Source organism: Aulonocara sp. 'chitande type north' Nkhata Bay, linkage group LG4, assembly GCF_057382095.1.
Source record: "Aulonocara sp. 'chitande type north' Nkhata Bay isolate Kocher_YH1m ecotype deep benthic linkage group LG4, A_spYH_male_GT1.1, whole genome shotgun sequence".
In the NCBI taxonomy this organism is placed as follows: domain Eukaryota; kingdom Metazoa; phylum Chordata; class Actinopteri; order Cichliformes; family Cichlidae; genus Aulonocara; species Aulonocara sp. 'chitande type north' Nkhata Bay.
Genome location: NC_141347.1, coordinates 4,594,788 through 4,621,108, shown reverse-complemented (window position 1 = coordinate 4,621,108; position 26,321 = coordinate 4,594,788). Strand labels below are relative to the sequence as shown.

The following is a 26,321-nucleotide window of genomic DNA, read 5'->3' as shown; positions in this document are numbered from 1 at the left end:
GCAGGCCCTGTTTCAGTGGTTTGTGTCTCAGTGTTCCGCTTCATTGCCATTGAAGACGTGTGAATGAGTCGAGCTAAAACAAACAGCATCCTAACGCTTCCAACAGTGCAGCTTGAGGTCAGCCTCTGACTTTTCTGATTCCCACACTCTGGGCTTCCTCTTTAAACAAACAGCTAAAGCTTCTCAAGTCAAAGACAACACTGACAGAATCATTGGGTTAATCTTCCCATTGGATCTTGGACCAGAGTTGAAAAATGCACTATAAATATTTTGGTGAGCTAAATATTGTGTACACGTTAAACACATTTTTAAATGCCTCTGTGTTAGATCCTCGTGACCTGCAGGGTTCAGCAGTACTGACTAAGATGAAGTCAGTGGAGACAACACTGACCTGAAGCGTGGCAGACAGTGCTGAACGATGGGAATTCAGCAGACACGACAGATTATTTCACAAAAGGCTCTCAGAAGACCTGAGTCCTTGTTTCAAAAAGCATGAATCCTGCTATCAGTGTGATATGCACCACTGCGCCGCTAACTGAGGCACATTATGCTATATTAGAGCTATAAGACTTAATAAATAGTAGTTCATACTTATTGTGGGTTGTGTATGTATGCGTCAGTGCTTTGCTAATGTGCGACCTGAAGCCTGGTGCCATACATTCACAAGAGAAGCATTAACATCCTGCCAAAATGTTGCTTATGGAGTCCTGAAGTACTGATGCAGAAGCAGATGATGGGAAATGGGCTGCTTTTCTCATTAAGCTTCATTCATTTTTAATATAGAGTGCGTATAAAATGGCTCTGCGTGGTCACAGCACTATTAAGAGGTTTCTGCATATGGTTTAATAATTGGTTATTAAAATGGTTTTGAGCTATAACACATGGGTGAGATCATCGTCCTCTGCACTGGTTGTGTTTGTGTTACTTAGCCGATTGATGCTCTTTGGGCAACAGGAGGACCCACTCAGAGCCGATGTTTCCCCTGAAATGTTTCACCCGACTGTAAGAGTAACACAACTGAAAGCATGCGGCAGCAGTCAACCAACATTAGGCTTTCCTGAGAGAGAGAAACGTGAGGTGGTAGAAGTCGTGCTCAATATTTTAGATCAGCTTTAAAATTAGATTACAGTTAAAAAAAGACTGTGTGTTGTGTGGTTAAGTTGGATGGTTCTGTGTCGTCCTTGCAGATGTATGAGCACGAAATGTGTGGTCAGTAAAGCATGTATGTTAGTGTGCTGTTTGCTTTCCAGGGTGTCAAACATAAGACCCGTGGGCCAGAATCAGCCCAGCAAGAACATCTTGAAGTAGGACAAAGTTTTGGGCTTTTAACTAATTTCCCAGCTTGTCCTACTGATACAGACCTCTCGTGCACACATTCATGGTACAGTAATGATTAAATGAAAGTTCCTGTTTTTATTGTTTGTTTGATCGTATAATGTGTCCAGAGTAAACTACAGCATCTTTATCGTGTAGAAAAACTGAGACTTACTGCTGGTGTTGCACAGTTTTTCTTCGTATACCGACAAATCTCAGAGATTAAATGTCCAGTTAAATGTTTCTATGCCAACAGAAAGGGGAATTTCATGCCTCATTTCAGTAAACTGCTGCATCTATTTCCCATTTTTGTAGCACAGTAGTTTGGTGCATATTGCACCCTGTAGGTCCATGGAGATGAGGACCTATTAGATAGGACTGAAGGACCAACACAGGCTGCATACAAGAAGGCTCGACTTCCTATAGACGCTCAGATCCTTCAACACACGCAGCAAATGTTCCATCAGATACTTTACTGTGGTCTGCCAAGGAAGCAGCTTTAAGCTTGTGATGCTAACAGACTGAAGGAGCTGATTACGAAGGTTTAATCTGTGACGGGCTACAAACTGGACACCTGATGCTGTGGCGGGGAGGAGGTCACAGGTCAAAGTTATCCAGCATGAATAATCCCGATCGCCCTCTGCACAGGAAATGTTTTATTCCACATGCTGTCACTCTCTTTGATACAGTAATTGTTAACCCATTCTTCTACAATACAGTCATTTGGCTTTTCAGTTTCCAAATCCTTACAGACGATTTAAAAGTCTGTCAATCAAATGTTTTTCAGTTGTTTTTTGTTTTTGTGGTTTGCTTGACAAATACTCGTCACTTAGAGAACTTACATCACATTTCTTCCTCCTGATGCTCCGTTTGCACTTTCGCAGATTGTCCTACCCATGTCTTCCTGTCCAAATGTATTGAGTTGCTGCCATGCGATTGGCCGACTAGATAATTGCGTTAATGAGCAGTTGACCAGCGGCCAGGGAGTTTATAGTTTACTGATTCATTTGATTAGAAAGCCTTTTCACTTCCAGTGTGGTTCAACACCGAGCCCTCCACCAGTCAACAAAAGCATATTTTACCGTATGCACCATTTAGTCTTGCGTGTCATTTAGTCACACACGAGCTTTTTTCTGTCATTTTACACATTTATTTCTTAAGAATTCTTCCCAGAGAGTCATGCTGACAGTTTCCTTTACTGCAGCAGCATTTCTTCACCATCTACTCAAAATTGCATTTCTCTTTCAGTATCGCAGGATTAAATGTGTAGTGTAGTAAATTCCATATGACTTCCTTACTTTATGTCTTTCCTGGTGTGTAGATTCAAATATGAAAAGTGTCAAATGGGAAATCAACATAGGAGCCTCTTTAAACTCAGTAAAGAAGCAGGCCGGACCTTAGCTTTCTCTTTTTGTTTCATTGTGAATATGCTAGACTGCGAGCTTCCTGTGTTTGGTTGGGCATGTGTGCGCCTCGACAGCAGGTCACCTTGCAGACTGTTAACTTGGCGGGCAAAACCGCACTTTTCTTGTCATCTAAAGGACAAATGGAACTGAATGGAGGTTTGTTCCCACAGTCTCGTTCCTTTGTACATGTGTTGTTCTCTTTGTTTTTCCCACATGGATTGTATGGACAGCATCAATAGACGGTGGTAAGAGAACACACTGACTCACTGTGTTTAACAGGATATAACGTTACAAAAATATAACTGATGTCTAATTCCCACTTATTCTGAGCTTAAGTATGAAAATGTCTCCCTCTGCTGAATGTGAGGCAGTGCTTCATGTGAACCTTTTCCATCTTATTTCCTGTTACATTCCTTTCAAGTTAAATTTTGTTTTTAGTCATGGTTTAAAAAACAAACCAAAACAAAGAATAAGTATAGCTTCATATAAAACGCACACCAAAACATGAAATGGTAATAAATGTGTTAAATTAGCTGTTTATTCCAATAAGTGCTGTCTTTGTGCCACGTAAGGTGTTTATTACAATTTCTTGGTTCAAAAATGTATGAAATCTCTTTTGTCAGGCGGTGTGACCGTTTTTAAAAAAAATAAGACACCTTAATTAATCCCACACTTAAGAAATTTACGTCTTACAGCAGCTCACAAGTCAGACGGAAAAATCCATCCATCCATTCGCTTCCGCTTATCCTTTTCAGGGGCGCTGGAGCCTCAGACGGAAAAATCGAATCAAAGATATACTAAAAGACGGGAAAATCAAGCATTATTAGTCCAAAAGTGTTTTATACTATGTACAAATGTGCGATATATACAATGAGTTTACATGTAATATTGAATTAATCCTGTGTACCAACAATACAGAAATAGGAAACGATAGAAATAGATAATTCATTGCATGGCATTCAGAAGCCTTAAGGATTCAGGAAATAAACAGCGTGCAGACAATGCTGTTTATTATTCCCACGCAACACGAGTTTGTCTATTTATTTGAAACGTAATAAAATAACAGTAACTTGCATGCAAATGCAACAAACATAACATAAACATTTTATTTATTCCTTTGTTCTTGTAAAAAGTGGTTTTCTGTACAAAATATACAAACAAATCCGCTTTGCGTGTTGTGTCGCGTATTTACGGCTGCTCGTTTTTGACGTCCCGCTGTAGCGCCTGTTACGGTAACAGGTGACGTCACTCCGATGGTGTTACGCCCATTGAGAAAAAAAAAGAAGGAAAAAAGGAAAAAAGAGCGAGAGAGAGTGAAAGAGTTTACTCTGCTGGACTCCGGGAGGCTGAAGCTCATCCTCACCACGCTCTACAGCGGGGAACAAACCCGCAGCACGACATCAAACTGTTCAGAGCCGAAACTTTTCCAGCTTCAGAAGAAACGTCAGTGCTGAAGTTGGAGGCAACAAGGTGAGACTCGAACACACGCAGCGCTGCTCTGTGAGCGCGCGGCTAATTTCTGCAGCAGCTAGCTAATAGTTTTTGCCCCAAGGAAGCTGTGAACTTTACACCTGCTCGACAAACACTGTGGTTTATATAAATGAGCTCAGCGGACGAAATGTGTGGTTTTTATTTAAGCTCGTTTGTATTTGTAAGTTACTGGAGGCGCCAAAGTTCACTGACTTCCAGTCTTTGCTTTCCATCAAGGATTTTCCTGGCGCGAGCTGGCGTTCATTTCCTTTGGGGGGGGGGGTTGGGGCTCAAAAGCATGCAAGGGAATACACACACACACACACACACACACACACACACACACACACACACACACACACACACACACAGGTCAGAGGCTTTCATTCAGAAACTTGAAAAGGCTTTTTCTCACCCCCCCCATTCAGAGCTAATGAAGTCCTGGAAGACGAGCATCTGTGGGCGCTTAAGAGCCGCATGATATTGCCAGTATCTATCAGCAGCTCATTATTGGACAAGTGCGTGTTTGTTTCTCTCCGTGTGGGTGTGGGTGTGGGTGCATTAGCCACAGAGGACAGCAAAGGTGGAGGATCATCCTGTGTTTTTGAGCCCTGATTCCTGCCTGTTGCTGGTTGAAGCAAGAAAAATATCATTAGATGTGTTGGTCAAGAGATATCGTTGAGTTTTATTGTTTGGTTGTGTGTGAAGAAGAAAAATCCTCGATTTCTAAGGAAAGGTATTGACTGGCTATCGTCACAGTTTCACTGAGGATGTGGTTTTCAGTTAAAGGCTGAGGTCTCTCCAGAGCTGCACACAAATTACAGAGCGAGTTGCAGGTCTGGGTTTTATCCAGCACCTGTATGTCTGTGTGTATTTTTAAACCGTATAAGACCCTCAAACTTCCCCAACGTGAAAATAAATTTCAGATGTATTTCGATCTCTGCCAGTCTACTTCATCGTTAAGTGCTTTATTGTGGTTTTTCTGTTTTATTGAACGACTTCTCAAATGTCATGGTGTTACTTTAGATGGCCGCTGAAGTGGAGTTATTATAAACACTGCATTCGATGTCAGCTTGACTGACGTGATGATTTAGCACGTTGTGTCAAAATATGAACGCCATCCTCCACCAATAAAACTGCACAGTAGAATGCAGTGAAGCCAGTGGACACCCCCTGCTGTTGGGTCTGTTTGGATCTAATGCTGAGCTCTAACAATTCTGGATTCACTCATTTTTTATTGAGTTCTTATTTATTGAATTATCAGCCATGTCTTTCATAAGGTTGAGGGCAACTTACTGTGAAGAAACCACCCCAATAAATTTTGGAGCTGCTTCTCAGACTCAAACTCTTTGACTGCAGCTGGAGATGGGTGTGGTATTTGAACCAGCTCTCCACCTGCTGCTAATGTTTTGTGGCCTCTTTCCTGTAAAGGTGTGTGTGTGTGTGTGTGTGCACGAGTGAAATTTTGCGCAGTTGTGTTTCCTGTTGTTTACCTCGGGAGCAAATTCCACGCTGGGTAGGGAATTGTGACTGGAATGGCTCCTGCGATCTATGCCTGGCACGTCGCCGCTCACACTTTGGAAAGTAGGAAGCACTTTGTTAAACTGGTAAATTAAGATTTGCATGCAAACGTATCATGGCTGGAACTGTTTGCAGTCGGGGGACACAGCGATACTGCTGGCTTCCTTTTCTGCGACTCTTTCTGGGTTAGCACAAGCCATCTTAGCAGTCATGGCTGAATATCCATGGTGTTTGCATGCACGTTAGAGTCAAGGCCAGAAGGAGAATGTAAAGTTTGTCATCAATCAGATTTTGTTTTTCCAAACTTTTCAGCCAGACAGCTTGTCAGTGATATTTAGTTTGGACTAATGCTGCAGCCTGAGGAGGTGTTTCCTGTCTTTGTCCCAGCATTCGGGCTGGTTATGCAGTGAGAACAGTCTGTGGCAGAGGTCACACAGACTTTTATTTTGGTGTTGGTTGGACTTCTTTTCAGTAATGACTTTTCCTTTGCAACTGTGCTCTACCTGGATATGTGTGATTTTCCATAATCTGCTTCTCATCTGTTTTATTTTTGTAAGAAATTGGCTGTTAACTACATAGTGTCACAGTAGTGTAAAAGCTGTGTATGCTGTGGTGATTGTGTCACACGGAGTTCGTTATTTATATATATGCAAAGTATCTGAAAATCTCACGCCTGTGTGTGCTGATATTACTGAATCATTTAGCTGATAAGGACGGACAGCTGATAGCACGTATCAATAACCATCATATTAACTGTTTAACTGACTGACCTGTAATCATGTCAGCGTGCTGGATACTTTTTCACACTTCAAGTTTCGTCATTTGGAGCTGACGCATAAATCATACTTTCACATACTCGCTTGTACGAATGAGTGCTGCCAGCTTGCCATCACCTGTCATGCGATGCCTGTTAAATCCTGTCGCTAGCACCGATTGGAAGACTTGCAGACTGTGTCACCTGGAGCTGTTAGATCAGTGGTAGTCAAAGTGATGGCAGTAGCTAGCCAGTCAGTGACATTTTTACCTAATTTCCCCAATAATGTCTTCAAATGATGTCATCATTATTGAGATGACATTGTTTTCTGCCTCATTCTATTTTCATATAGACACCTGCAGAAAACATGCACCTGAGTGCATGCAAATAGATTCATGCGTGGACTGCTTTGTGTGTCTGTGTGTGTTTGGAGTGGGAATACTGATCTGTCATCACATGACAGAAAGCAAGAGGATAGTTTTGACTTCTGACTGCTGGTTTGATTTACATATTAGAGTGTAATGTGACTGCATTTGCAGAGATGCTTGTCTGCCTCATCTCTCTGAATTTATGTATTCATTGTGGCACATTTCTCTCACCTATATGCTACTGTGGTTTTTGTGTTTTGGTCTCACACTGGGTTTAATGGAGGGTGTAGAGCAGTGCTCTGATGGATCCTCGTCTGGCCTACGACGAGGTAGGTTTAGTCTGCAGTGCGCGACTAAATGAAATGCACATTTTCAAAACAAACAGACGACTGATGACAACGGACAACAACACAGACAAGAACAGCGTCAGTCGTAAGCGATGATACCGAGGAGTATTCTACCCACAAGTTCAACACAGAAAAGCTTACCTTGCATTAGCTGGCTCAACAAATTCTAAAACCCCAGCTAGGTAACAAGTATCATGATGCTAGCGATCAACTTTCCCTGTTAAGCCAGCCTTTCTGCTTCAGGTTGCGAGCGTGCTCTCTTAAAAATTTGCATTTTGCAAACGTTAAAACGTTTTGGGACAACCCCCAAAATGTCATTCTTCTTAGACCCGAAATGGTCCCTGTGCGGCGCCTACTCTAGTCAGACGTTATCAGATGATAACGTGTTGCTGTTTATTTCTAAGATTGCTGCTGCACATTAGGGCTCTGAAACTTTAAGCTGGATATATTTAGACATTATGTGTTATTGTCCCATAGCCTAATAACAGAGGCATGGAAATCACTGTAGTTTGTTGCAGATCAAATTGTTATATTGATTGAGCAGGTAATCTTGGTGTGTGTCCTCTGTTGTGGTAGCTGCAGTTCCAGCAGTGTGAAAGAGACTCGAATCAAGTACCACATTTATACGTTAATGTGACAATGCAATGCTTCATTCAGTGGTTTTAGTGAGATACGACTCAACAACTTAAATTTTATTCCCCTGGAAGAGAATCTATCAAATTTAAAACATACAGTAAAGACCAGAAGAGTTAAAAACAAACCAAATCTATGAACAGATTTTATTGTCAGTATAAGTTACCATGGTGATTTAGCCAGGTAAAAACCGAGCCTCTCTCGTGACGCAGAAAACTCTGACTTGAAGCGAGACCTGGTTTGCTAATCCAGTAATCTGGTTTCGTAGTACAGTCCTCTGGACTATGGTTCAGATCACCGCCAAAGCCACTTTCTTTTATATACAGTTGAACAAAATGCCGTGAGTGACTGGAACAAAGTGCAAGTATTACCTTGTATGTGTGCAAGCTTTCATTTCTCTCCTAAGGAATCTTTGCTTTTACAGGCCATGTGTTTGTTGTCACTCACCTCTGTAATGCTGAGAGTGCATTATGTGTCCTGTAACTGACCTCAGTAACTGCTCTCGTCTTTTTCATCAACCTAGTTGCTTTAAGAAGTGAGGCAGCGCAGCTAGCTTTGTGTGGAAACACAGCTAGCCTGTTTATGCCACTGACTGTTGTTGTTGTTTTTAAATGAAGATGTAGGGCTGTGCTCAGCCATTGTAGCAAGAGATACTTGTCCTTACAGGACAACAAACATGAATTATAGGTTATGATGCTGTGAATAAACAGAATATTTCTCAAACATATGCAGCAGTAATATTAACCCATCATCTCTGCTTACCTTTCTGTGAAAGTCATCTGACGCCACTGATGGAAACGCACAAAGCCAGCAAACAATTTAAGTGATAATGGAGTCTTTATGCAGGTGAACTCCTCTCTCATAGCGCTTGTGTGTATTATTCTTTGTTTAGACATGCCATGTTGGTTTGCAGAGACTTTCCTGGTTGACAAGGAGCCATTTGGGTGCGACTACATTAGTAAATACAATTTGCAGTAATTAAATGATACAATGTTTGATAGAGATCATTTTCCTTTGATTTCTGACTGTTTGAGTAAATGTAGCCACCACAGCTTTAGAGCTGCTGGTGAGTTAACTTTGGCTTTGGTTAAAACGCTTTGGGACCTCCAAAATCCCCCAAATTCTCTCTGTCAAGGAAGATGCATCCTGTGGGAAGCTGTAAAAGTATGGGCTGAGTGATGGTACCACAGGACCAGGTTGCACTGTTTGACTTCGATGTGTGTATTTTGTTTGTCTGCAGCAGGTGAAGTTTTGAATGTGCAGCAGGGTGTAAAATGAGATTCTCTAGAGCTCCAAACATAAAACACACCTTACTTAATAACTATACAAACACATTTTATCCCCCTGATCTTACAAGCTTTAAAGTTTCATATTTGATATGCAAGTAACAATTACTGCGAGGACATCATTAATCACAACAGGTGACAAATCAAAATGTGGCTCTTATCCAAACTGTCAACAGCAATAAATCTGTGCTCCATTCAAAGAAAGCTGCATTGCTCAGTGACCCCACAAACTCCCCTCACTCTTTTGTTTTCTTAGCCTTTCTCACACAGCTACAGTTTCTCGTCCTCACCCAGGCCTGCTTTTTCCCGTCTCCATGTCTGCCGCCGGCTTTGCTGTCCAAGGTGTTTTTAATCAGCCTGTCTGCCAACAACCCCCAACTTCCCCACATGCTAACTTCTAAGGCAGCTTTTTTCCAACTAGCTGGGGCGAGAGGGGGACGTCCAGTTTAATGGGCCGCGACGCCAAATACAGGCATAACCCAGATTCACGTACGCGGATGAGTAACGCCTCTACTAAACGCTGACATCTCACAGTTTCCAAAACTGCAAATTTCGTCACGCTCTGAACAAAATTCACTAAATCAACCATAAACGAAGACCAAAATTACGCATCGCATTTGGAAAAACAGCAGCACAAACTTTCTTACTTGTGCTGTCTTGCATCCAAAACAAATGTTCACCGCTTCGCAGTGACGTTACCGTGATTCTATTGGCTCAAATGATTAAAAGGAGGGGTCAGTCGTGTAAATCGGGCAATAGAAGCCGAATTTACTGCTGAATTTAAAATGACTGATTTCAGTGCACAAAAACCGTCATGTTTTATGAAAATGTGTCAACATCTGAACATCGATGTTGTAACAAACTGTAGCTTTATCCGTCCAAAGGATCAACGGGAATTATTTCCGTATCCAACATCGACCATTTGGGTGTCAGATTTCCTGCTGGATGCTCTGAATGATGCCAAAGTAAATGATTACGGGGGAAATGGATTCACTGCAAACTTCATTTCAACATTGTTATTAACAGACGTGTGATTTAACGATTGATGAGAGAGCTTTGTGAGCAGCCAGCAGATGTAATTTTCCGTTTCTGTGCCCTTATTGTCGACATAATGATTTTAATTGCTCGTTGTTTGTTTCATGTGTTGTGTCCAGAGCGCTCTAATAGTTCTGCATCCATCCAGTAGCTGATGATTGCTACTGCTGAGAAACACAGACTGCCTATTTTTAGTGGATTTATCAAAATGAGAACATCCACCTTTGCACTTTGAAGTTGAGACAATATTTGAACAAATATTTCATCTTATTGGATGAGAAAAAAAACAAACAGATAATGAACATGGACAAAAATGTACTCGACTACTTAAAATCAGACCTGGTGCTCATGACTCAAACCACCTTAGTTTTAGTGCAGAGCCGTCTTATCGAAACACTTAAACGTTTACGACCTGCTCTTATCTTTCCCACTGAAGCGAGAGACTTAATCACTCAAAAATCTAAAGAGCTCTCCAAGGTCAAAGACGTTTGTGGATGCCCTTCAGTGCAGCAAAGGATATTCATTCAGGTCGAGAGCAGAGTTCACCTAAACCTGTTTTCTCAAACCTTCTGTTTTTGAGCAGTGGCTCCTAAACACTAAACAATGTTGTTGCTGCTCTTCTAGCTAGTTTGAAAAATAAATCGAGTTTCTGAAACATAATCAGTCTGCGAGGACAATTTAATCCCCAATGCATAAAACCTGTTGATGGTTGTTTACGTGGATATACTGTCATGTTATAGAGAAATTCCCATGATTCAGTTATACAGTTGTCAGTTTGCTAATCCAGTATTGATCTAGCAGCATGTTGGTCTTTTGTTGTCCCACAGCTATAACCATCAAATCTGCTGGTCGTTTATTTCAAACCATATGTTTGAATCCTCATAAATGCAACCGTCACACTTTAGATATGTTGTATGTATATATCTAATCTATATATTTAAAAAAAAAAAAGAAACTTTAATATGAGTTAAGTGGTATGAGTGATTATTTCTCCTTTGACCTGATCTTGATATGATCTTGCTTATCTGCTGCTTTAAGTTCTCTTCAAGCGACTATAACTAAATTACCCAAATCACTGTTTTCAGGAGCTTGTGGTTATTGCGGTGTGGAAATTGCACGTCCAAAATTGCAGTGGAGCAGAAGTGGCGTCTGGCATGATTGTGTCGGTTTTTTATTGGCTGTTGCAGCTGTGATTCTGGGCAATTTGAAAGCCAAGCATAAGAATCCCAGTACATCAATAACAAGCAACATTACTGTATGTTGCAGTGAGTTTGTGCTGCTGTTTAACTGGATTCCAGTGTAATATGTTTCTCCAGCAGTCTGTGCATCATACTGTCAATATTTTCCAGGAGATTTAGACGTGTAAGATAGACATGGGGAATGTCGGGAAGTTAAGACCCAAAGGAGGAAGAAAAATACTTACACATGGTGTCCAAAGGTTTCAGGTTTCTTACTTTCGATGCATCTTTCTGTTAAGTTATCTTTTATTTTTTCTTATTGTTTTGGGGCCAAAAATAAAGTCAAATCATTATAAAAGATGGTATAAGAGGAGAATGTTGGCTGCCCAGATGAGCTTGAAGAGATTCAGAATGCAAATCACACATGGCAGTAAAAGCATTTCCCCTGTCCAGTGACTGAACAGGTCGCTTCCTTTTTCCTACTTTATCCAGGAAGAATCACCAGCTGTGGTTACGACACCCACAGGAGAGGGCAGAACTGTGAGCATGTTCGCCTGAAGAAAAGGAAGAAGGCTTCAGCTCCCCAGTGCAGTTTTCATGTCAACAGAAGGATAATCTGAGACTGCAGCTTGTACAATATAAACAGTGAAGACCTGCTTGTAAAAAGATTGTTACAAAGCCTGTAACAGTTTTACACAGTATTGCATTAGGAGGCAAAAAAGTAATAATTTAGTTTTGTTTTGTTTTTTTTGCTTTATTTAAAATTAAGCAGATAGTTCATGAGATTAACAACAAAATTACCAATTGAATCCAAAGCGAAGTCGTGACTCCTCACCTGCTCTCGACCACAAGAACACATGAATAAATCACTGCTTCAAATGAGCCACTTCTTTTGATTTCTGTGTGATGATCCTCATCAATATACAAGAGACACGGTGCCTAAAGCCCATGAAAACATTGTTTTTATGCTTTTTATTTTTTAAGCAATGTTAAAACAGTATGCTAATGTACCAAAAAAAACATAATTATTTTGCAAGTGGTGTAATTCTGACACTTTGTGCACCGAGGACAGTATAATGCTGTTTGAGTCCAACTCCTTTAAATCAAGAAAAATGTAAACCTCTCATATGAAAATGAAACTGCAGCAATTTGAGTGAAAAGTGATTTGAGCTGTTCACAGTATAGTAACTTATAATAGCTGCTGCTTGTTTTGGTGCTGAACTAATCTGGAGGTGAGGTTTTTGATACCGGATGCTTTTTGGTTTTCTGTTGTAGTCTCAGTTCTGCATTAGCTGATCGCTTTTAAAAAAAAGCTTGAACTTCAACAAACCCTCGCAGCCTAACTGACCCATTTTAAAACGTATGTATTGTTTCAGGCCTGTGTCTGGGTGACAGTGGGTTCTGAGAGGTGGGGGAAGCAGGGGTGACGTGCACCTGGAAGCTATACAGTGGATTCCTGGGTGTATGGGTGGGTGGGGGCTCAGGTCTGTAGCTGCATTCATACGGCTCCTCGTGTAAACAGGTGTGAAGCAGGAGTTTGCTGACGGTCATGGTCAGCCCTCACAAGTTTGTAATGTTTAAAACACCAAATCCAGTGACGCACATCGAGGGAGTGAGTCATCAAATGGAGAGATCGGGACCATCTTTTGCCATCACACAAATGCAATTCACTTTCAGCCACACACGCATCCACAGTACCACAAACACACCCACCCACAGTGGCTTCCACAGAGAGCTTCACATGTTACGCTTAAGGTTGCTTTCTGCATTCAACACAGGCTCATAATGTTTGTAAAGCAGATTGCGTTATTCTTTGTGTGCGTTATTCTTTGTGTGCGCGCTTTGAGGTCTTCAATAAGGGGCCTGGAGCCATTTGCATCCGCCGTCCACTTCATTCATCTCGACCGCTTAAGAGTGGAGATGCAACAATGACTCTGCCTCCATTAGCTGCAGCGGCTCAAGGTCCTCGCAGAATGTCGCAGTGCAGATGCAAACATGTGACCGTGGTTTATGTCAGCCAGGAATCTTTAACTCAGTGAGACCAGTGCGAGATTGAAATCAAACTCCCCTTAAAGCGGTGCATTTAAGGGGCTGCTTTGTTCATACCTTTATACTTCCTGGCACCTCACAGGGGCGGATGATAAATGAGTGTTTCGTTTAGGGGGAGCTGAGCTGTTGATGGTTATTGTAGCTAGGGATGTGATGGTTATTAGCTGACTGAAGGGTTCAATATTGCAACCCCTTCTTGGGTTTTTTGTTTAAATGAATTAGTGATGTTATCACTATATTACAGCGGTTGTGTAACACAGCAGACATGCGCCTGCAGCTGCATTACACATCTCTGCTAATACACAGATTGCATGTTGTCGATGAGAAAGATGAAGTTTTTTGAGCTATAAAGTATTTGGATGCCTTTTGTCAAAATAAGCAGACATGTGGGGTTATGGGTGGATAATAGAGCCTCGAAATAATATCGCAGTATTTCAAGAAAATATTTCTATTGTTACGGGAAAAATGTTTTATTGGTGCTTGCAGGCAGCGGGATTTATAACGACTTGTAAGGTGTTATAGCCTCGCCTTGTCCCAGTGTTGTGCACATGTAAAGGTGTTGTATTGTTTAAGCAATAATATTGTCATATGGCATTTTTTTTTATATCATGGAAAATTTATACTGCCTATATTATAATCTGTCACAACCCCTTATAGAACAGTACATAATAACATATGGATATTGACCTATGAGTAAAGAAGGCTGCTAATGCTCTCGCTGCTAATGCTCTCGCTGCTAATGCTCTCCACGCTCTGAGTAACGCAACTCGTTCTTTTAATTTCCATGTAATCAATCTAAAAACAGTCTGGATGGAGGATTCGTTAGAACAGAAAGGAAGTCGCGGCGGTGACGGCACACTGCACAATCTTTTCCTGTTTTTGCTGTCTCACCTTTAACGAGAAGACTAAACCGGAAATGCTCCCAAATAGTTGACAAGCCACACTTTACTGGATGCTGGATAGTCGCCGTGTTTAACAGCTCACTAGGAGCGCTCAGTGTGACATGTTTGTGTATCGTTGCATCGATGTATTAGTAAGACCAGCTTTCTTTTTTGTTTTCCTCGGGATTCTAGGATTTATAGTTTTTAATCTTAAAGGGTAACTTTAGTTTCGTAACACTGAATACTGGTCAAGCTGCATTCCTATTCTCTTGTTCATGGTAGAGACTCACACTATGACACCAGTCTTGCAACATTACAGTTAGCAAGAAAGCTAAATGGTTCCTCTAAACAGCTGCTTTTTATTGCCAAGTGCAGCTTTTGGGCAAAGCTAAAGGTAAAATGTTTCAATCTGGAGCTCAGAAACAAAGAGGAGACTGTTCTGAGGTCAGTCACCTGGACGTAGTTGTGTCACCCACAGTTACAGTTTTCCAGCCTTGGACTCTCCAAGTTTCTGCAAAGTTCCTGCTAATTTCATGTCCTTGCTTTGCCTTTGTGTCATCTTGTCCTCGGGGACATTTCATCTTTCTCTGCCCCCCGGTGTGAACGAGGAACTGAGTGAACCTCTGAGAGAGAGAAGGGAAGTCGGGGGTAAAGAAAAAGACGAAGCAAGGAGAGATGGAAAAGCAGAATCTTTACTTTCCCACATGGTTATCCTGTTATATCAACTCTCCTTTTCTTCGCTCTTCAACACATTTCCATCTGTCATGTTTCTTTTTTCTAAATGCACACTGTACTGGTTTGACCTCATGTTTGGTTTGATTTCATTTTCTCCTCTTCCATTTCCTGCTCTCGTGTCTCGATTGGATAAAAGGCCGATTGATTGTATTCGATGTTCGGAGCCGGATATTCCCATAAAAGCTTTCAAAGCAGAGTTTCTCGTCTGTCAGTCTCTGCACTTTATTTTATGCTCTTGTCTTTGTTGGTCCCTGTTTCACTGGTTTTTCACACATTTTTAAAACAAACCGTAAGCCACACTGCAGGCAAGCCACACGTCACGTGTTAACTAAACACGCGGTGTATACACTCCATAGTCAGGAATCTCACCTGACATAACCAAGAAATCCGATGATCCCAACATTCTGACAACTTCGTGGAGTAGCTCCAGTCAGCCACCTGTTGCTGTGTTTATCTGCACCACCACCTCATGAAGTCAGGCGGATTCTAGACCGGCAACCTGCACCAATACGTCCACGCTTATGTAAATGCCAGCCCACCTCCGACAGGGTCACATGATGTGGGATGACTTATAAATGTGCCACCGTTGGTGTGAATGATCAGCGTCAGTGAGCTTTAACATCGTCACAGTTAGCTAATCATTAAACTTACGGATATGAGAGGCATTAATTTCTCGTGTAACCCTGAGCTGAATTGCAAATACATTTATTTCCAAAATGTTAATTCAGTTTAGGTCTGATGACTCCAGGTAGAATAAGATTAGAGATTTGTCTTCTGCTCACCCTACGAGCTCCTCCACGTACTTCAAGCCTAATTAAATTTACTGGCACTAATACTAGGAGAGCAGCAGAAAAACTCTGAAGGCTCTTGAGCAGCTAGTACAGAAAATCAGCACGTAGCGCACTTGCTCTTATAGACATGTCAGGGACCGACGCTGGAACACTGAGATCTCTGTGGGTGCAGCTCAAGATGAACAGACGTCACCTTGAGGAGGCTGAAACTAAACAGGGACAGAATCTGTATGCATTTGTTTCTGACTTGTATAGTACAACAACCTCATCACATGGATGCTGTTTATCACACCAAAGCTGGCTGTGTGGGATTCGGCCTGACCGACGATGTCTGTGTGGACTGTGTGTGTAGCGTTGGTATTTGCTGTGTCAGCAGGGTCACTGGTGGCGTGTTGTTCAGAGAACTATCATGGAAAATTCCACTGGACATGGGTTTTATCTAGTGTGTGTGTGTCTGTGTGTGTGATGATAGAGTGGCTATTGTTTGAGTTTGTTAGAGAGACAGAAGTGGTCCCACTGGATGGGCAAAATCCATGCAAATATCTTGTGTTGAAAATATTGTTTCAGCTCATCTATTCTTAATGCAGCCGTTCATACCAACCGTGTAATTTCACTGGACGAATGTGCAACATTTCATTTTTTCAAGCTTGATTGATTTATGGTTTTTGTTTAGTTTTTTAAAATACAAATAAACTGATCTGACCAATCAAAACGCGCTTCAGTACTGAATATACAATGATATTTAAAATAATACATTTTAACAGCTACAAACTGCTTTGGGTAAGTCAGTTCTCGATGATTTCTCTGCCTCCTTACATACAGTATCATCTCTGCCAACAAGCACTGAAACTGCCTCACTGACATCCTGAATATGTCTATATTTTATAGATAGATAGATGGGATGAACCCAGAATCTCAGTTTCTTCTCTTTTTTTTTTTTCCACAAAAAAGCAGAAAAGTTAGACACTAACTAAACTACAATGCACACTAGCTATACACTCCAAACATGCTAAATGTCACAAATCTGTCGCCCTCCCTTCAAAATACACAACGGCAGCCTGGGACACAGCGGACAAGAAGTCGTTCCTGTTGTCCTGCATGTCTGTAGTTTGGATTGAAGCAGAGTCACATGATCATATACTTGAGGATGCATGGACTCCAACACACACTAGGATGCTTATGTGTCCGTATACGTGCAGCATGGGAGTGCTGAACTTCCTTTGAGATGCTAAAGTGTTGAATAACTGAGTTATTATTACTAAATTTCTATCAAACTTAATCTGCGTCATTACACTTTGATGTTTCATCAGCATCGCAGCAGGTTGCTAATGCTTTGCGACACAGACTCACATGGCAGCCTTTCAAATCGATAAAATTAGAGTCCAGCTTCGTCGTAGATTGGGTGCCAGTAAATAGAGCCTTCTTAGTGAGTGACAGCTGGATGCCGTCTTATTTAAATCTCTGACGTCTGGAGTGTGGCGTTCCCCTGAAGATGTGGACGTAGCCAGGTTTGGGTTTTTTTTCCCAGACCCGAAGGATCGAGTGTAAGTGATCTGCTAAGGCTTTCAAGCGACGCACAATCACAGACGAAGATTTTCCCATCGTTGCTAAGTCGTACATTTTTGACACCAAAATCAGAGTTACTGTGGGATCATTTAAGAACAATAAAATCTGTGGATTCCTTTGAGTCTGAGGGGATAAAAACATCACTATGAAGCATTTTGGATGTAAGAGTGTTCAGATTTCAGTAGATGATGACGAGGGCTGGTGGACGAATCTGGCACCTCTGAGAGGTTCATGCTAAAGGGAGCAGTAATCTCTAAGGTCAAGGCTGCAGTCGCTTTTCCACTAAAGAATATTGCAGCTTTAATTTTCAAACATTTTGCAGACTGTAACCTTCGTTCTTGTGTTGCAGAGAGTTCGATGCCAGCTGTGGTTTCTGTGACTATAAAGATCGGTGCATGCATGTCGGGTCTGTTATCGTGTGTGGCCTCTTACTGTCCCCTGCTCTTATCTTGGTCTCCTCACGTTTGCTTCACACCTCTAATGACTCAGCATTTTTATTTGAGCATGGAAAGCGTGTATATTTTCACATTTTACCTTATATTTTGAATCTACCTGGGGTATTTCTTGTTGTTAAACTTGATTAGTGTTGCATGTATAACCTGCAATGTACTGTGAGAAAAAAGGGCCAGTTTTTACAATAACATTATTACAATAATGGTTTTTGCTCCCTTTTATAAATGGCAAACTTCCACTGCTGGTACTTGAACGTGTTCAGCTTCACTGTTTTTACAGCAGCATGCCAAAACACACACACCATCACACACTTTCTGATGCCAGTCTCCAGTTCCACCACATCCCAGAGGTGCTCCACCTTTCAGATTGAGATCTGGTGACTGTGGAAGCCACTCGAGTTCGGTGAACTGATTGTTATGTTCCAGAACCTGTTTGGCATGATTTTGTGTTTAGCTTCTGAGATCAGACAAGAGCAGGCGTGCTCAGGGTGGCCGAAGCAAGGCTAAAATGAAAGGAGGCAAATATAAGTTCACAACTGAAACAATGATGTAAAACACATTACGAGTGGCAGTGAAGAGTCACGGGAAGTCCTCCAGGAACCTGAACTTGGTGATGCACAACCAAGGAACAGTTCAATTCAGTTTCACTTAGGTGCCAAATAACAACAGTCGCCTGAAGTTGCTTTATATTGTAAGGTTTAACAATGGAGAGGAAACCTCAAAAATCACACAAACCCCCTGTGAGCAGCACTTTGGCAACAGCAGGAAGGAAAAACTCCCTTTAAGCAGGAAGAAACCTCGGGGAGGGGCAGGGGACACGGCACCTTCTTCCTGTAGTTACTTCTGTTGCTCCTGCCACAGAAACATCCAGCCAATAATAATAATGGCCTGCACATTATTTCTACTGACGCATTTTGCTTTTGCTTTGGATTTTGCTCTCTGTAATCACAAACTCATGATTCAGACCAGAGTGAAACAACTACAGGTTTGAAAATGCTGGAAAATTATGACAAATTTAAAAATATTCATTTTAAAAATTCAGTTCCAGCATTGTTTTAAGGAAGCAGAGTTTGTAGTGTGTTGTGCAGGAAGGTGATGGTGGCCCTTTTAACAGCAGCAGTAGTAACGAGGTGAGCTAAGTCTGCACTCACCTTATCTTGTTTTCCAACCTTTCCCTGAGTGCTGTGTCTTATCTGCCACTTTCTCCCTGTCCCACCTCCTCTCCTTGGAAAGACCCTCTGTTTTGTTTGTCTGTTCTCTCCGTCATCCTGTAAAAGCTTTTCCTTTTTTAACTTTAGCGGCTCGCTATTCCTTTGGGAAGGAGGTTGCTTTGGTCACAGTGTAAACGGAGACAGACGTGTTGATGGTCATAAAGGAAGCGCGCTGTCCTGAGGGGCTGTGATTACATTAACCTCGTGTCTATTGAGTTAATCAGACACCGTGCTCACTCGGAGCTGTGCTTCAAAACCGTAAAGTGTGTAACTGCTGCCAGAGCGTGTAGCTGGTTCTTAAAGCAACTGGCTGTGTGCTGAGCAAACTCTGATGTCAAATGATCAAAGGTTAGAGCGCTAATCATGTTCAGATATTTAGAGCGTGGTGCTGTAGTTTTTGTGTTCATTAGCAACAGTCGGTCCTGTTTTGGTGTTTTTGTTTATCCGCAGCTGTTTTCCAACCTTTCGATGGCTATTATTCATCCTCGGTTACAGAAACCAGATTCCACTGAGCTCATTAATCCATCTGAACAAGCATCCAGCTTTGATGTGCCTTTGTGCCAGACTCTCCTCTTAGGACGATGCTTAACTTCTAGATTGTTATAATGCAACCTGTATTGTCCTTTGAGTGTTTTTGGGGCGGGCTTAGTGAGCAGGTCCGACTGTGAAACCACATGCTTATTGGTGAATACTTGTTCGACAAGTCATTAGAAAACAAGCATGTTTTATAACATGGACTCTTCTTTTTGGCCAAAACCAAGACTTTTCAAAATGACATTTTATTCAGTGTGACCCAAGGTGACGGTCTAAGCAAATAAATAAAAGTTGTCCCATTGGCTTCTATAGGACAAAGATATCGCCATCATGTGGCCTTGAGATGAATGCAGCTCGCTCGACCATCGCTCCAACACATCAGACTGTCTTCTAGCCACCTCTATATTTGTGTTGACCCGTTCATTTATTTTTAAAAAGCCAGTTTAATTACTTTTATATGCTGCAAGCTTAAGCTATACCAATATGCCATGAATTATGAGTCGATTAATATTCTATAAGAGCGAGCTGAGCGTAAAAGCGTAGCTCTCAGTTTACCGGTCGATCTACGTCCCTACCCTCACCTATGGCCACGAGCTGTGGGTAGTGACCGAAAGAACGAGATCGCGGATACGAGCGGCAGAAATGAGCTTCCTCCGAAGGGTGGCTGGCCTCTCCCTTAGAGATAGGGTGAGAAGTTCGGCCATCCGGGAGGGGCTCAGAGTAGAGCAGCTGCTGCTCCACATCGAAAGGAGCCAGCTGAGGTGGTTCGGGCATCTGACAAGGATGCCCCCTGGGCGCCTCCTGGGTGAGGTGTTCCAGGCATGTCCCACCGGGAGGAGGCCCCGGGGCAGACCCAGGACACGCTGGAGAGATTATATCTCTCGGCTGGCCTGGGAACGCCTTGGTGTTCCCCCGGATAAGCTGGAGGAGGTGGATTGATAATATTCTGAAGTCTGTATCACAAAAAGTAGTTTCTAAAAAAAGTTCTTGTGAGAATGTGTCAGGCTCTCTCATGCTGTGTGTTAAATGTGGGGAAACCTGATTCTCCCCACGCTGCCCAGAACTGCTGTGTGAAAACACCTGTGCACCGTGGGAAATCTGCTCCACTTTCTTCTGCAGCTTTACTCAGAAACACTGGCGTTCGCAACCTCGCTGAAGTTCTCCTGGATGTATTTGTTTAACATTCTTGCGTCTTTCTCTTTTCTTCTTCTTTTTTCTTCTCTTTCAACAATGCAGCTGTAAAGCAGAAGCCGCTGCACGTTTTCTTTTCCACCTAATTGCTCGACGTGCAGTCGAGGGTGAGGTAATGGCTGATGTTAGTCCTGGGCTGAGGTGAATAAGGACACTGTTGTTCTCCACCGTCTCTGTCAGGTCGTATCGGCGTGTACTCGAACTGCTGTTGCCACAGCAACGAGATCCATGAGCACAGATTGTTTTTTGCGGGTGGGGGCTGGAAGTGGGATTTGCAGCTTGAACTGCTATTGAAGTAAAAAAGTGCACGTAACACCTGGGTGAGACTGGCACACTAGTGTGTGTGTGTGTGTGTGTGTGTGTGTGTGTGTGTGTGTGTTAAATGGAGAGAGTTAGGTAACCCTGTTCTTTGTAAGCATGCTGTGTGACTCGCTCTAAATCTCGTCTGTCATCCTCCTTTCCCAGGTGGTTAACACGCTCTGCTGTGCTCCCTTTTGAGCCGCCCCTCCTCCCTCCCCATCCTTTACTCTGCCTCTTCCAACATGTCCTCTCAAGACACTGCCATCAAGGGGTCTCGACCTGTGACCCCTCCACTGCCTTCTCCAAGATCCCCACGGTCTCCAGGTATATGCATAAATACACAACACCCTCTCATGTGTCACCTGACATTGAAGATTTTGCTCACTTTCAGAGCAAAATCTATCAACATCCTACAATGTGAACGGCACATCAGCACTTTAACGAGATTAGCCTCGTCCATTTTGATGAAATTTGATCGCAGAAACTCTAAATGGAACTCAGCAGTTTGTATGGCGCCCACGTGCTTGCCTGACAACATGGGGCAAGCTCCTAATGAGATAACAGATGATGTCAGGGCTGATTGCTTCCCCAAACTGGACCAGAGCATCACTGAGCTCCTGGACAGTCTGAGGTTCGACCTGTTGGTGTCAGACGAACCCAAGCTTGATGTCCCAGAGGTGTTCTGGTAGACTTGGGTCAGGTGAGCGTGGGGCCAGTCAACAAGATGAGCAAGGGAAAATCTCATTGGCCTCCACCTGTTAAACCATTGTTTCAGAAGTGTGTATTAGAGGGGTGATTGGTACAGAGTCCACATTCAAAGTCTGCAGAGAAAACAAAGACACTGATGGACCATTTCCATATGCATGTGCCAAGTAAGTGCGCTGTCAGAGTAAGCTGTCCCAATGTCATGGCCACGTGTTAACAGGTGTCTGCTCTCCAACTGATCTATAATCATTTCTTCTGTATTAATGTGCAAGTGATGCTCAGTTGGTGGGCCTGTGCAGTCCTGCTTCATGGAAATATCAGAGTTGGCTGTGAGCAAATTAAGCTTCATCAGAAAAAACTAGCACAGTCATTTACATACAGAGTGAAGAAGCAAGGTGAGCTAACACAAATAAGCAGGAATTTAGGAACCGCGCACTGTTAGAGCGCTCGCTATAAACAGATCAAAGTACGAACAGCATGTGTTGCACTGATGTGAACCTACTGTGCCAGTTAACCCAGTTCTGTTAATATTATAGTGGTGGTGGGATGGTTCACTCATAATTAAACGTCCCTGATGCTGTGAGATGTTTAATGTGACAGACTCATGGTGTGAGGGCGTCGAGCTCACGCTGAGGTGGTTCACAGGCACGGGGGAGCATTAGCGTCTCTGTCCGAGGCCACGGGTCATGTATTTGCACATGCATTACAGGCACAGTCCCTGCTCTAACCGCTCGCCATGCTGTCGCGTGAAATTTGTTGCAATGTAACACACTGAGGACTTTTTCCCCCCCACTTCAGAATCTCTGCACCTCCCGGCCTGCAGACACAGAGATCGCTCGCCTTCCCCTATGAGAGGCTACCTCATCCCCAGCCCTCTGCCCACACGCAGAAACAGGACCTGCTCAGCGTGAGGACACACACACACACACACACACACACACACACACACACACACACACACATCTGTAGACGTTAACGAGAGGAAACAAATTCACAAGCCAATGAAGCGAGTGTAATATTCGCTGCTATGAGGCTTGCTGTCGTTGCTGGTCAATAATCTCGTGCTGGACGCTGCACGGTGATCAGTTTGTTAATCAGACTGTCAGATTAGCATGTTCAGTGAGACCTTCTGTGTCTAACCACAATGAAACACCCACAGCTTTCATCGTTCGTGTCCTGGAATTGCCTCTTCGCAATAATTCATTGTTACCACGTCATGCAGCATTCAAGCAGCATGTGTAAATGATTAGTATGTGCTGATGCAGACAAACAGCAGTGCATGCCAGCACAGTGTGTCACAGTTTGTCAGCTGCTCTTCAGAAGACTCGCTTTAAACATGAACTTTCAAACAATGAGCACATGCATTACTCTGTATTTTATGTATTAGCACATGTGTTTCTTTCACTCTTGGCTCTGTATGATGTAAACAAGAGTTTGCACGATTCACAGAATACAAAGCTTCTCTGGTTGTTGAAGAGCATAATAAGACCTGCTTCAAAGTAAATGTTTTTAAAAGCTCACTCGGGGCCAGCCCGGCGCTGTGTGCAGGTTGCCCTGCAGCAGTCCTGACTCGCAGGATTGGATCTGCTGGTTAGCAGCCAACGACCTTTCAAAATAAAGTGCTTATTTCATATATGGCGGGTCTTACGAGGGATCTGCCTCTGCTGGTTCATCAGTCTGCTCTGTGCTCACGTCTCCCATCTCTCTGTAATGTGCTTCCTGTGTAGGACGGCTCGTGCATCGGAGGGACCCGTGTTTACTGGCATGTGTAAATATTTCTCGCGCTCCAAAGGCCATGGATTTATCACGCCATCGGACGGGGGCGCTGACATCTTTGTCCATATCTCAGAGTAAGTGTGTGTGTGTGCTTTGTGGATTAATGTGTTCGTGGTCAGGTCGGCGTGGGGAAGCACCTGTGGTGTGGAGAGTGCCTCACACCGTCGTTCTGTGGGTGAAAGGTCAGGATGTGTTTATTGCTCTGTCACTGATGAGGTGTGTGTAGCTTGATGTTAAAGTTTGTCAGCTCTCTGTAGGAGTGAAAGGAAACGCACAGCAAGGCGACGCAGAGTGCAGGATATCTGATGACCTTCACTGCGGTGCCTTTGTTATCACCCACAGGCCTGAAGCACAGACGTTAGCGGCGCGCACGAACACTTGAACACCTACGTTCACACAAACCGCTCATTGGATACTTTTTAAGCACAAAACAATAAAATAGTTCACGAAGCCTTTGAGTGACTTTTCCACGTGTTTGTCGAACATAACAGGACCAGGCTCGTCCTCAGCAACAAGGCAACACAACAACACAGCCTAGTGATGTTTATTGATAATGTTATTGATATAACCTCGTGCCCTCCTCTGGCCTTTTTCTTTTTTTGATGTAGAGATCTGTTAAAGCTTCCCCCTTTGCTCTGCCATCTGTACTCTTAATGCGTTTTGCACCCTTTGACACAAATGCACAAAATCTGAACTCATGCATCTTTTTTTCCCCTTAATCAACTTGAGCTCTTATCAGAATCGATCGTTTTCTGGATTGAACGTGATTTTTAGATGCAGACTTGATTCATTAGCCTTCTCTGGTCCTTCAGGTCATAAATCCATTCTTTCTTTTTTAAGAATGAACCAAACTGACTCGGCCGGTCCTAAAGGCGTTGCTATCCCACTCAAAGGTTTGTTTTGGTTTGTCAGACTTTGTGCAGGCGTCTCTATGGGCCTCATAGTAATAAAACATTTCAAATGTATGGTTGTGTTATGAGTCGGGGTGTTGAAGTGCAGATTCTCAGCTGTAAGTAAAGGAGCTGGTGAAGCTGTTGCATAAATTGTTGAGAAATTGGGGCCATTTTTAAACACGCTCGCCTGCTAAAGTTGTTTCGTGCATATTGGAGGATAAGTTTTGTTATTTCTTCATAAATAAATCAGCTGAAAGATCGTTTCAAGTGTGGGACTTCTTCTGCAAACTCAAAGCACAGGGTCCAAGGAGCTTTCAGTGCAAACCTGTAAGTGTGCAGGAGTGAGAAGGAGTTTTGGGCCCCGTCAGCACTTTGGTAGGTTGTGAGGTAAAGAACTACTCCAGCACTTCTTGCCAAGCTGCTAAGTTTGGCCTTAACATCCATGAAAGTGCGGGATGATTGTCAAATCCTTTTTGAGGTAAAGAAAGCCATGTGAAGAAGACTGTCCAGGAAAAATCTATATTATTATTTACCAGTGACAAACCAGTACTCAGCATGAAGTGGGAAGAAGTTAGTGAAGCTGAGACGCCGACCAGAGGGCAGCAGGTTAAACAGGTGGTGAGTGGCGTGCAAGAGGTCACCTGTGATGGGCCTGGTTTTCCTGCGACAGGAGGATCTGGCGAAGGTGGGGGGTGTCAATCAGACTTGTTAAAGCAGCCAACATGTTTGGCCGCTGCAGTATTTGGTCAAATAAAACTAAGATGAGCTACCAGTAGGACAGTAATTAAAAACAGAAAAGCTCACACAGTGGAGACGATGTAGTGTGTTGCATTCCTGCAAAATCTGACAAATAAGCCTTTTATTGATCATGTCAGTGTGTCTTTGTGGTCTCTGTGTGTTCAGCGTTGAACTGTCTGCACTTTGAGCCCACACATCATATCTAAACAGTGTTTGTCACAAAAATATCCAGATTTGTGATGTTTGATGCTGCTGGGTTTCTTGAATAATTAGCTGAGCGAGGAGTCGTGCGCATAGACGGATATGAAAACGAAACCACGCGAGAAATCATGGCTCGAGAATCCCGTTCATTAACTTTCACTAAAATCTACAGAGAAAGCCGGAGAGCTGTTATAATAATGTTTCTTATTATTGTTCATGTCCTCTTCAACAGGAAGTGTCTCATCGTCTGGTGTATCGTGTGTTTTTGAATCAGAGAGGTATGCCTTTTTAGGCTCTCCTCTCCTTTGCTCTGTGGCTAACGTAGTAGAACATGAGAGGCACAAACTGGGTGTCAAATGGCCACTTGAGAGGCAGAGTGATCGTTTGTCTCTACAGCTGAAGTCCTTCTACCTAACAAGCCGGTGCTGATGAGACTGAGCTGTGTGACTGGTTCTGTCTCCCCTGAATCAGCAGTGAGCACCAAACTGTATTTGATTCCATCTACAGCTCATCCAGCACTCGGGAGGCTGAAGCAGGACAAGAGTTCAGCGTGTCTGTAAAATCCAGCTGGGTTTGAACCCCTCTGTCTCTGTCTCCTCAGCATCGAGGGCGAGTATGTGCCGGTGGAAGGCGATGAAGTGAGCTACAAGGTTTGCTGCATCCCTCCTAAACTCGAGAAGATCCAGGCAGTGGAGGTGACCATCACCCATCTCAAACCTGGGACCAAACACGAAACCTGGTCGGGGCGCACCGTCGACAGCTGAACACCTGAACCGCGCTGGTGGGAGGGAAGAGGAGTGGGTGGAGTCAGCATGATTGGGGGGGCGGGGTGGAAGAATAAAGTGGGGGGGGGGGATAAAAACCTGGGAGTGGTGGAGGAGCCAGAGGTGGTGCATACTGTTGGTTTGTGAATAGAGGGGGGACTTCACCTTAGGTTAGACTTTTAGATCCCTGCTTAAAAAAAATGATAGTGAGATGTTTGAAAA

At 43.1% G+C, this 26,321-nt stretch overlaps 1 protein-coding gene across 3 annotated transcripts; it reads left to right on the top strand.

Annotated features, from left to right (window-relative positions):
- The first annotated feature begins 3,989 nt into the window (after window positions 1-3,989).
- Window positions 3,990-26,144, top strand: carhsp1 (calcium regulated heat stable protein 1). 3 transcript variants are annotated; one of them, XM_086288039.1, is made up of 5 exons: window positions 3,990-4,190; window positions 21,188-21,346; window positions 22,526-22,634; window positions 23,455-23,577; window positions 25,937-26,144. In XM_086288039.1, the coding sequence occupies exons 2-5, from the start codon at window positions 21,265-21,267 to the stop codon at window positions 26,097-26,099; spliced, it is 477 nt and encodes a 158-aa protein (XP_086144165.1). In that variant the 5' UTR covers window positions 3,990-4,190; window positions 21,188-21,264; the 3' UTR covers window positions 26,100-26,144. The 3 variants fall into 3 exon arrangements, with proteins under 3 accessions (XP_086144165.1, XP_086144167.1, XP_086144166.1); XM_086288041.1 differs by lacking the exon at window positions 3,990-4,190 and adding an exon at window positions 5,648-5,774; XM_086288040.1 differs by lacking the exon at window positions 3,990-4,190 and adding an exon at window positions 5,695-5,797.
- The last annotated feature ends 177 nt before the right edge of the window (window positions 26,145-26,321 follow it).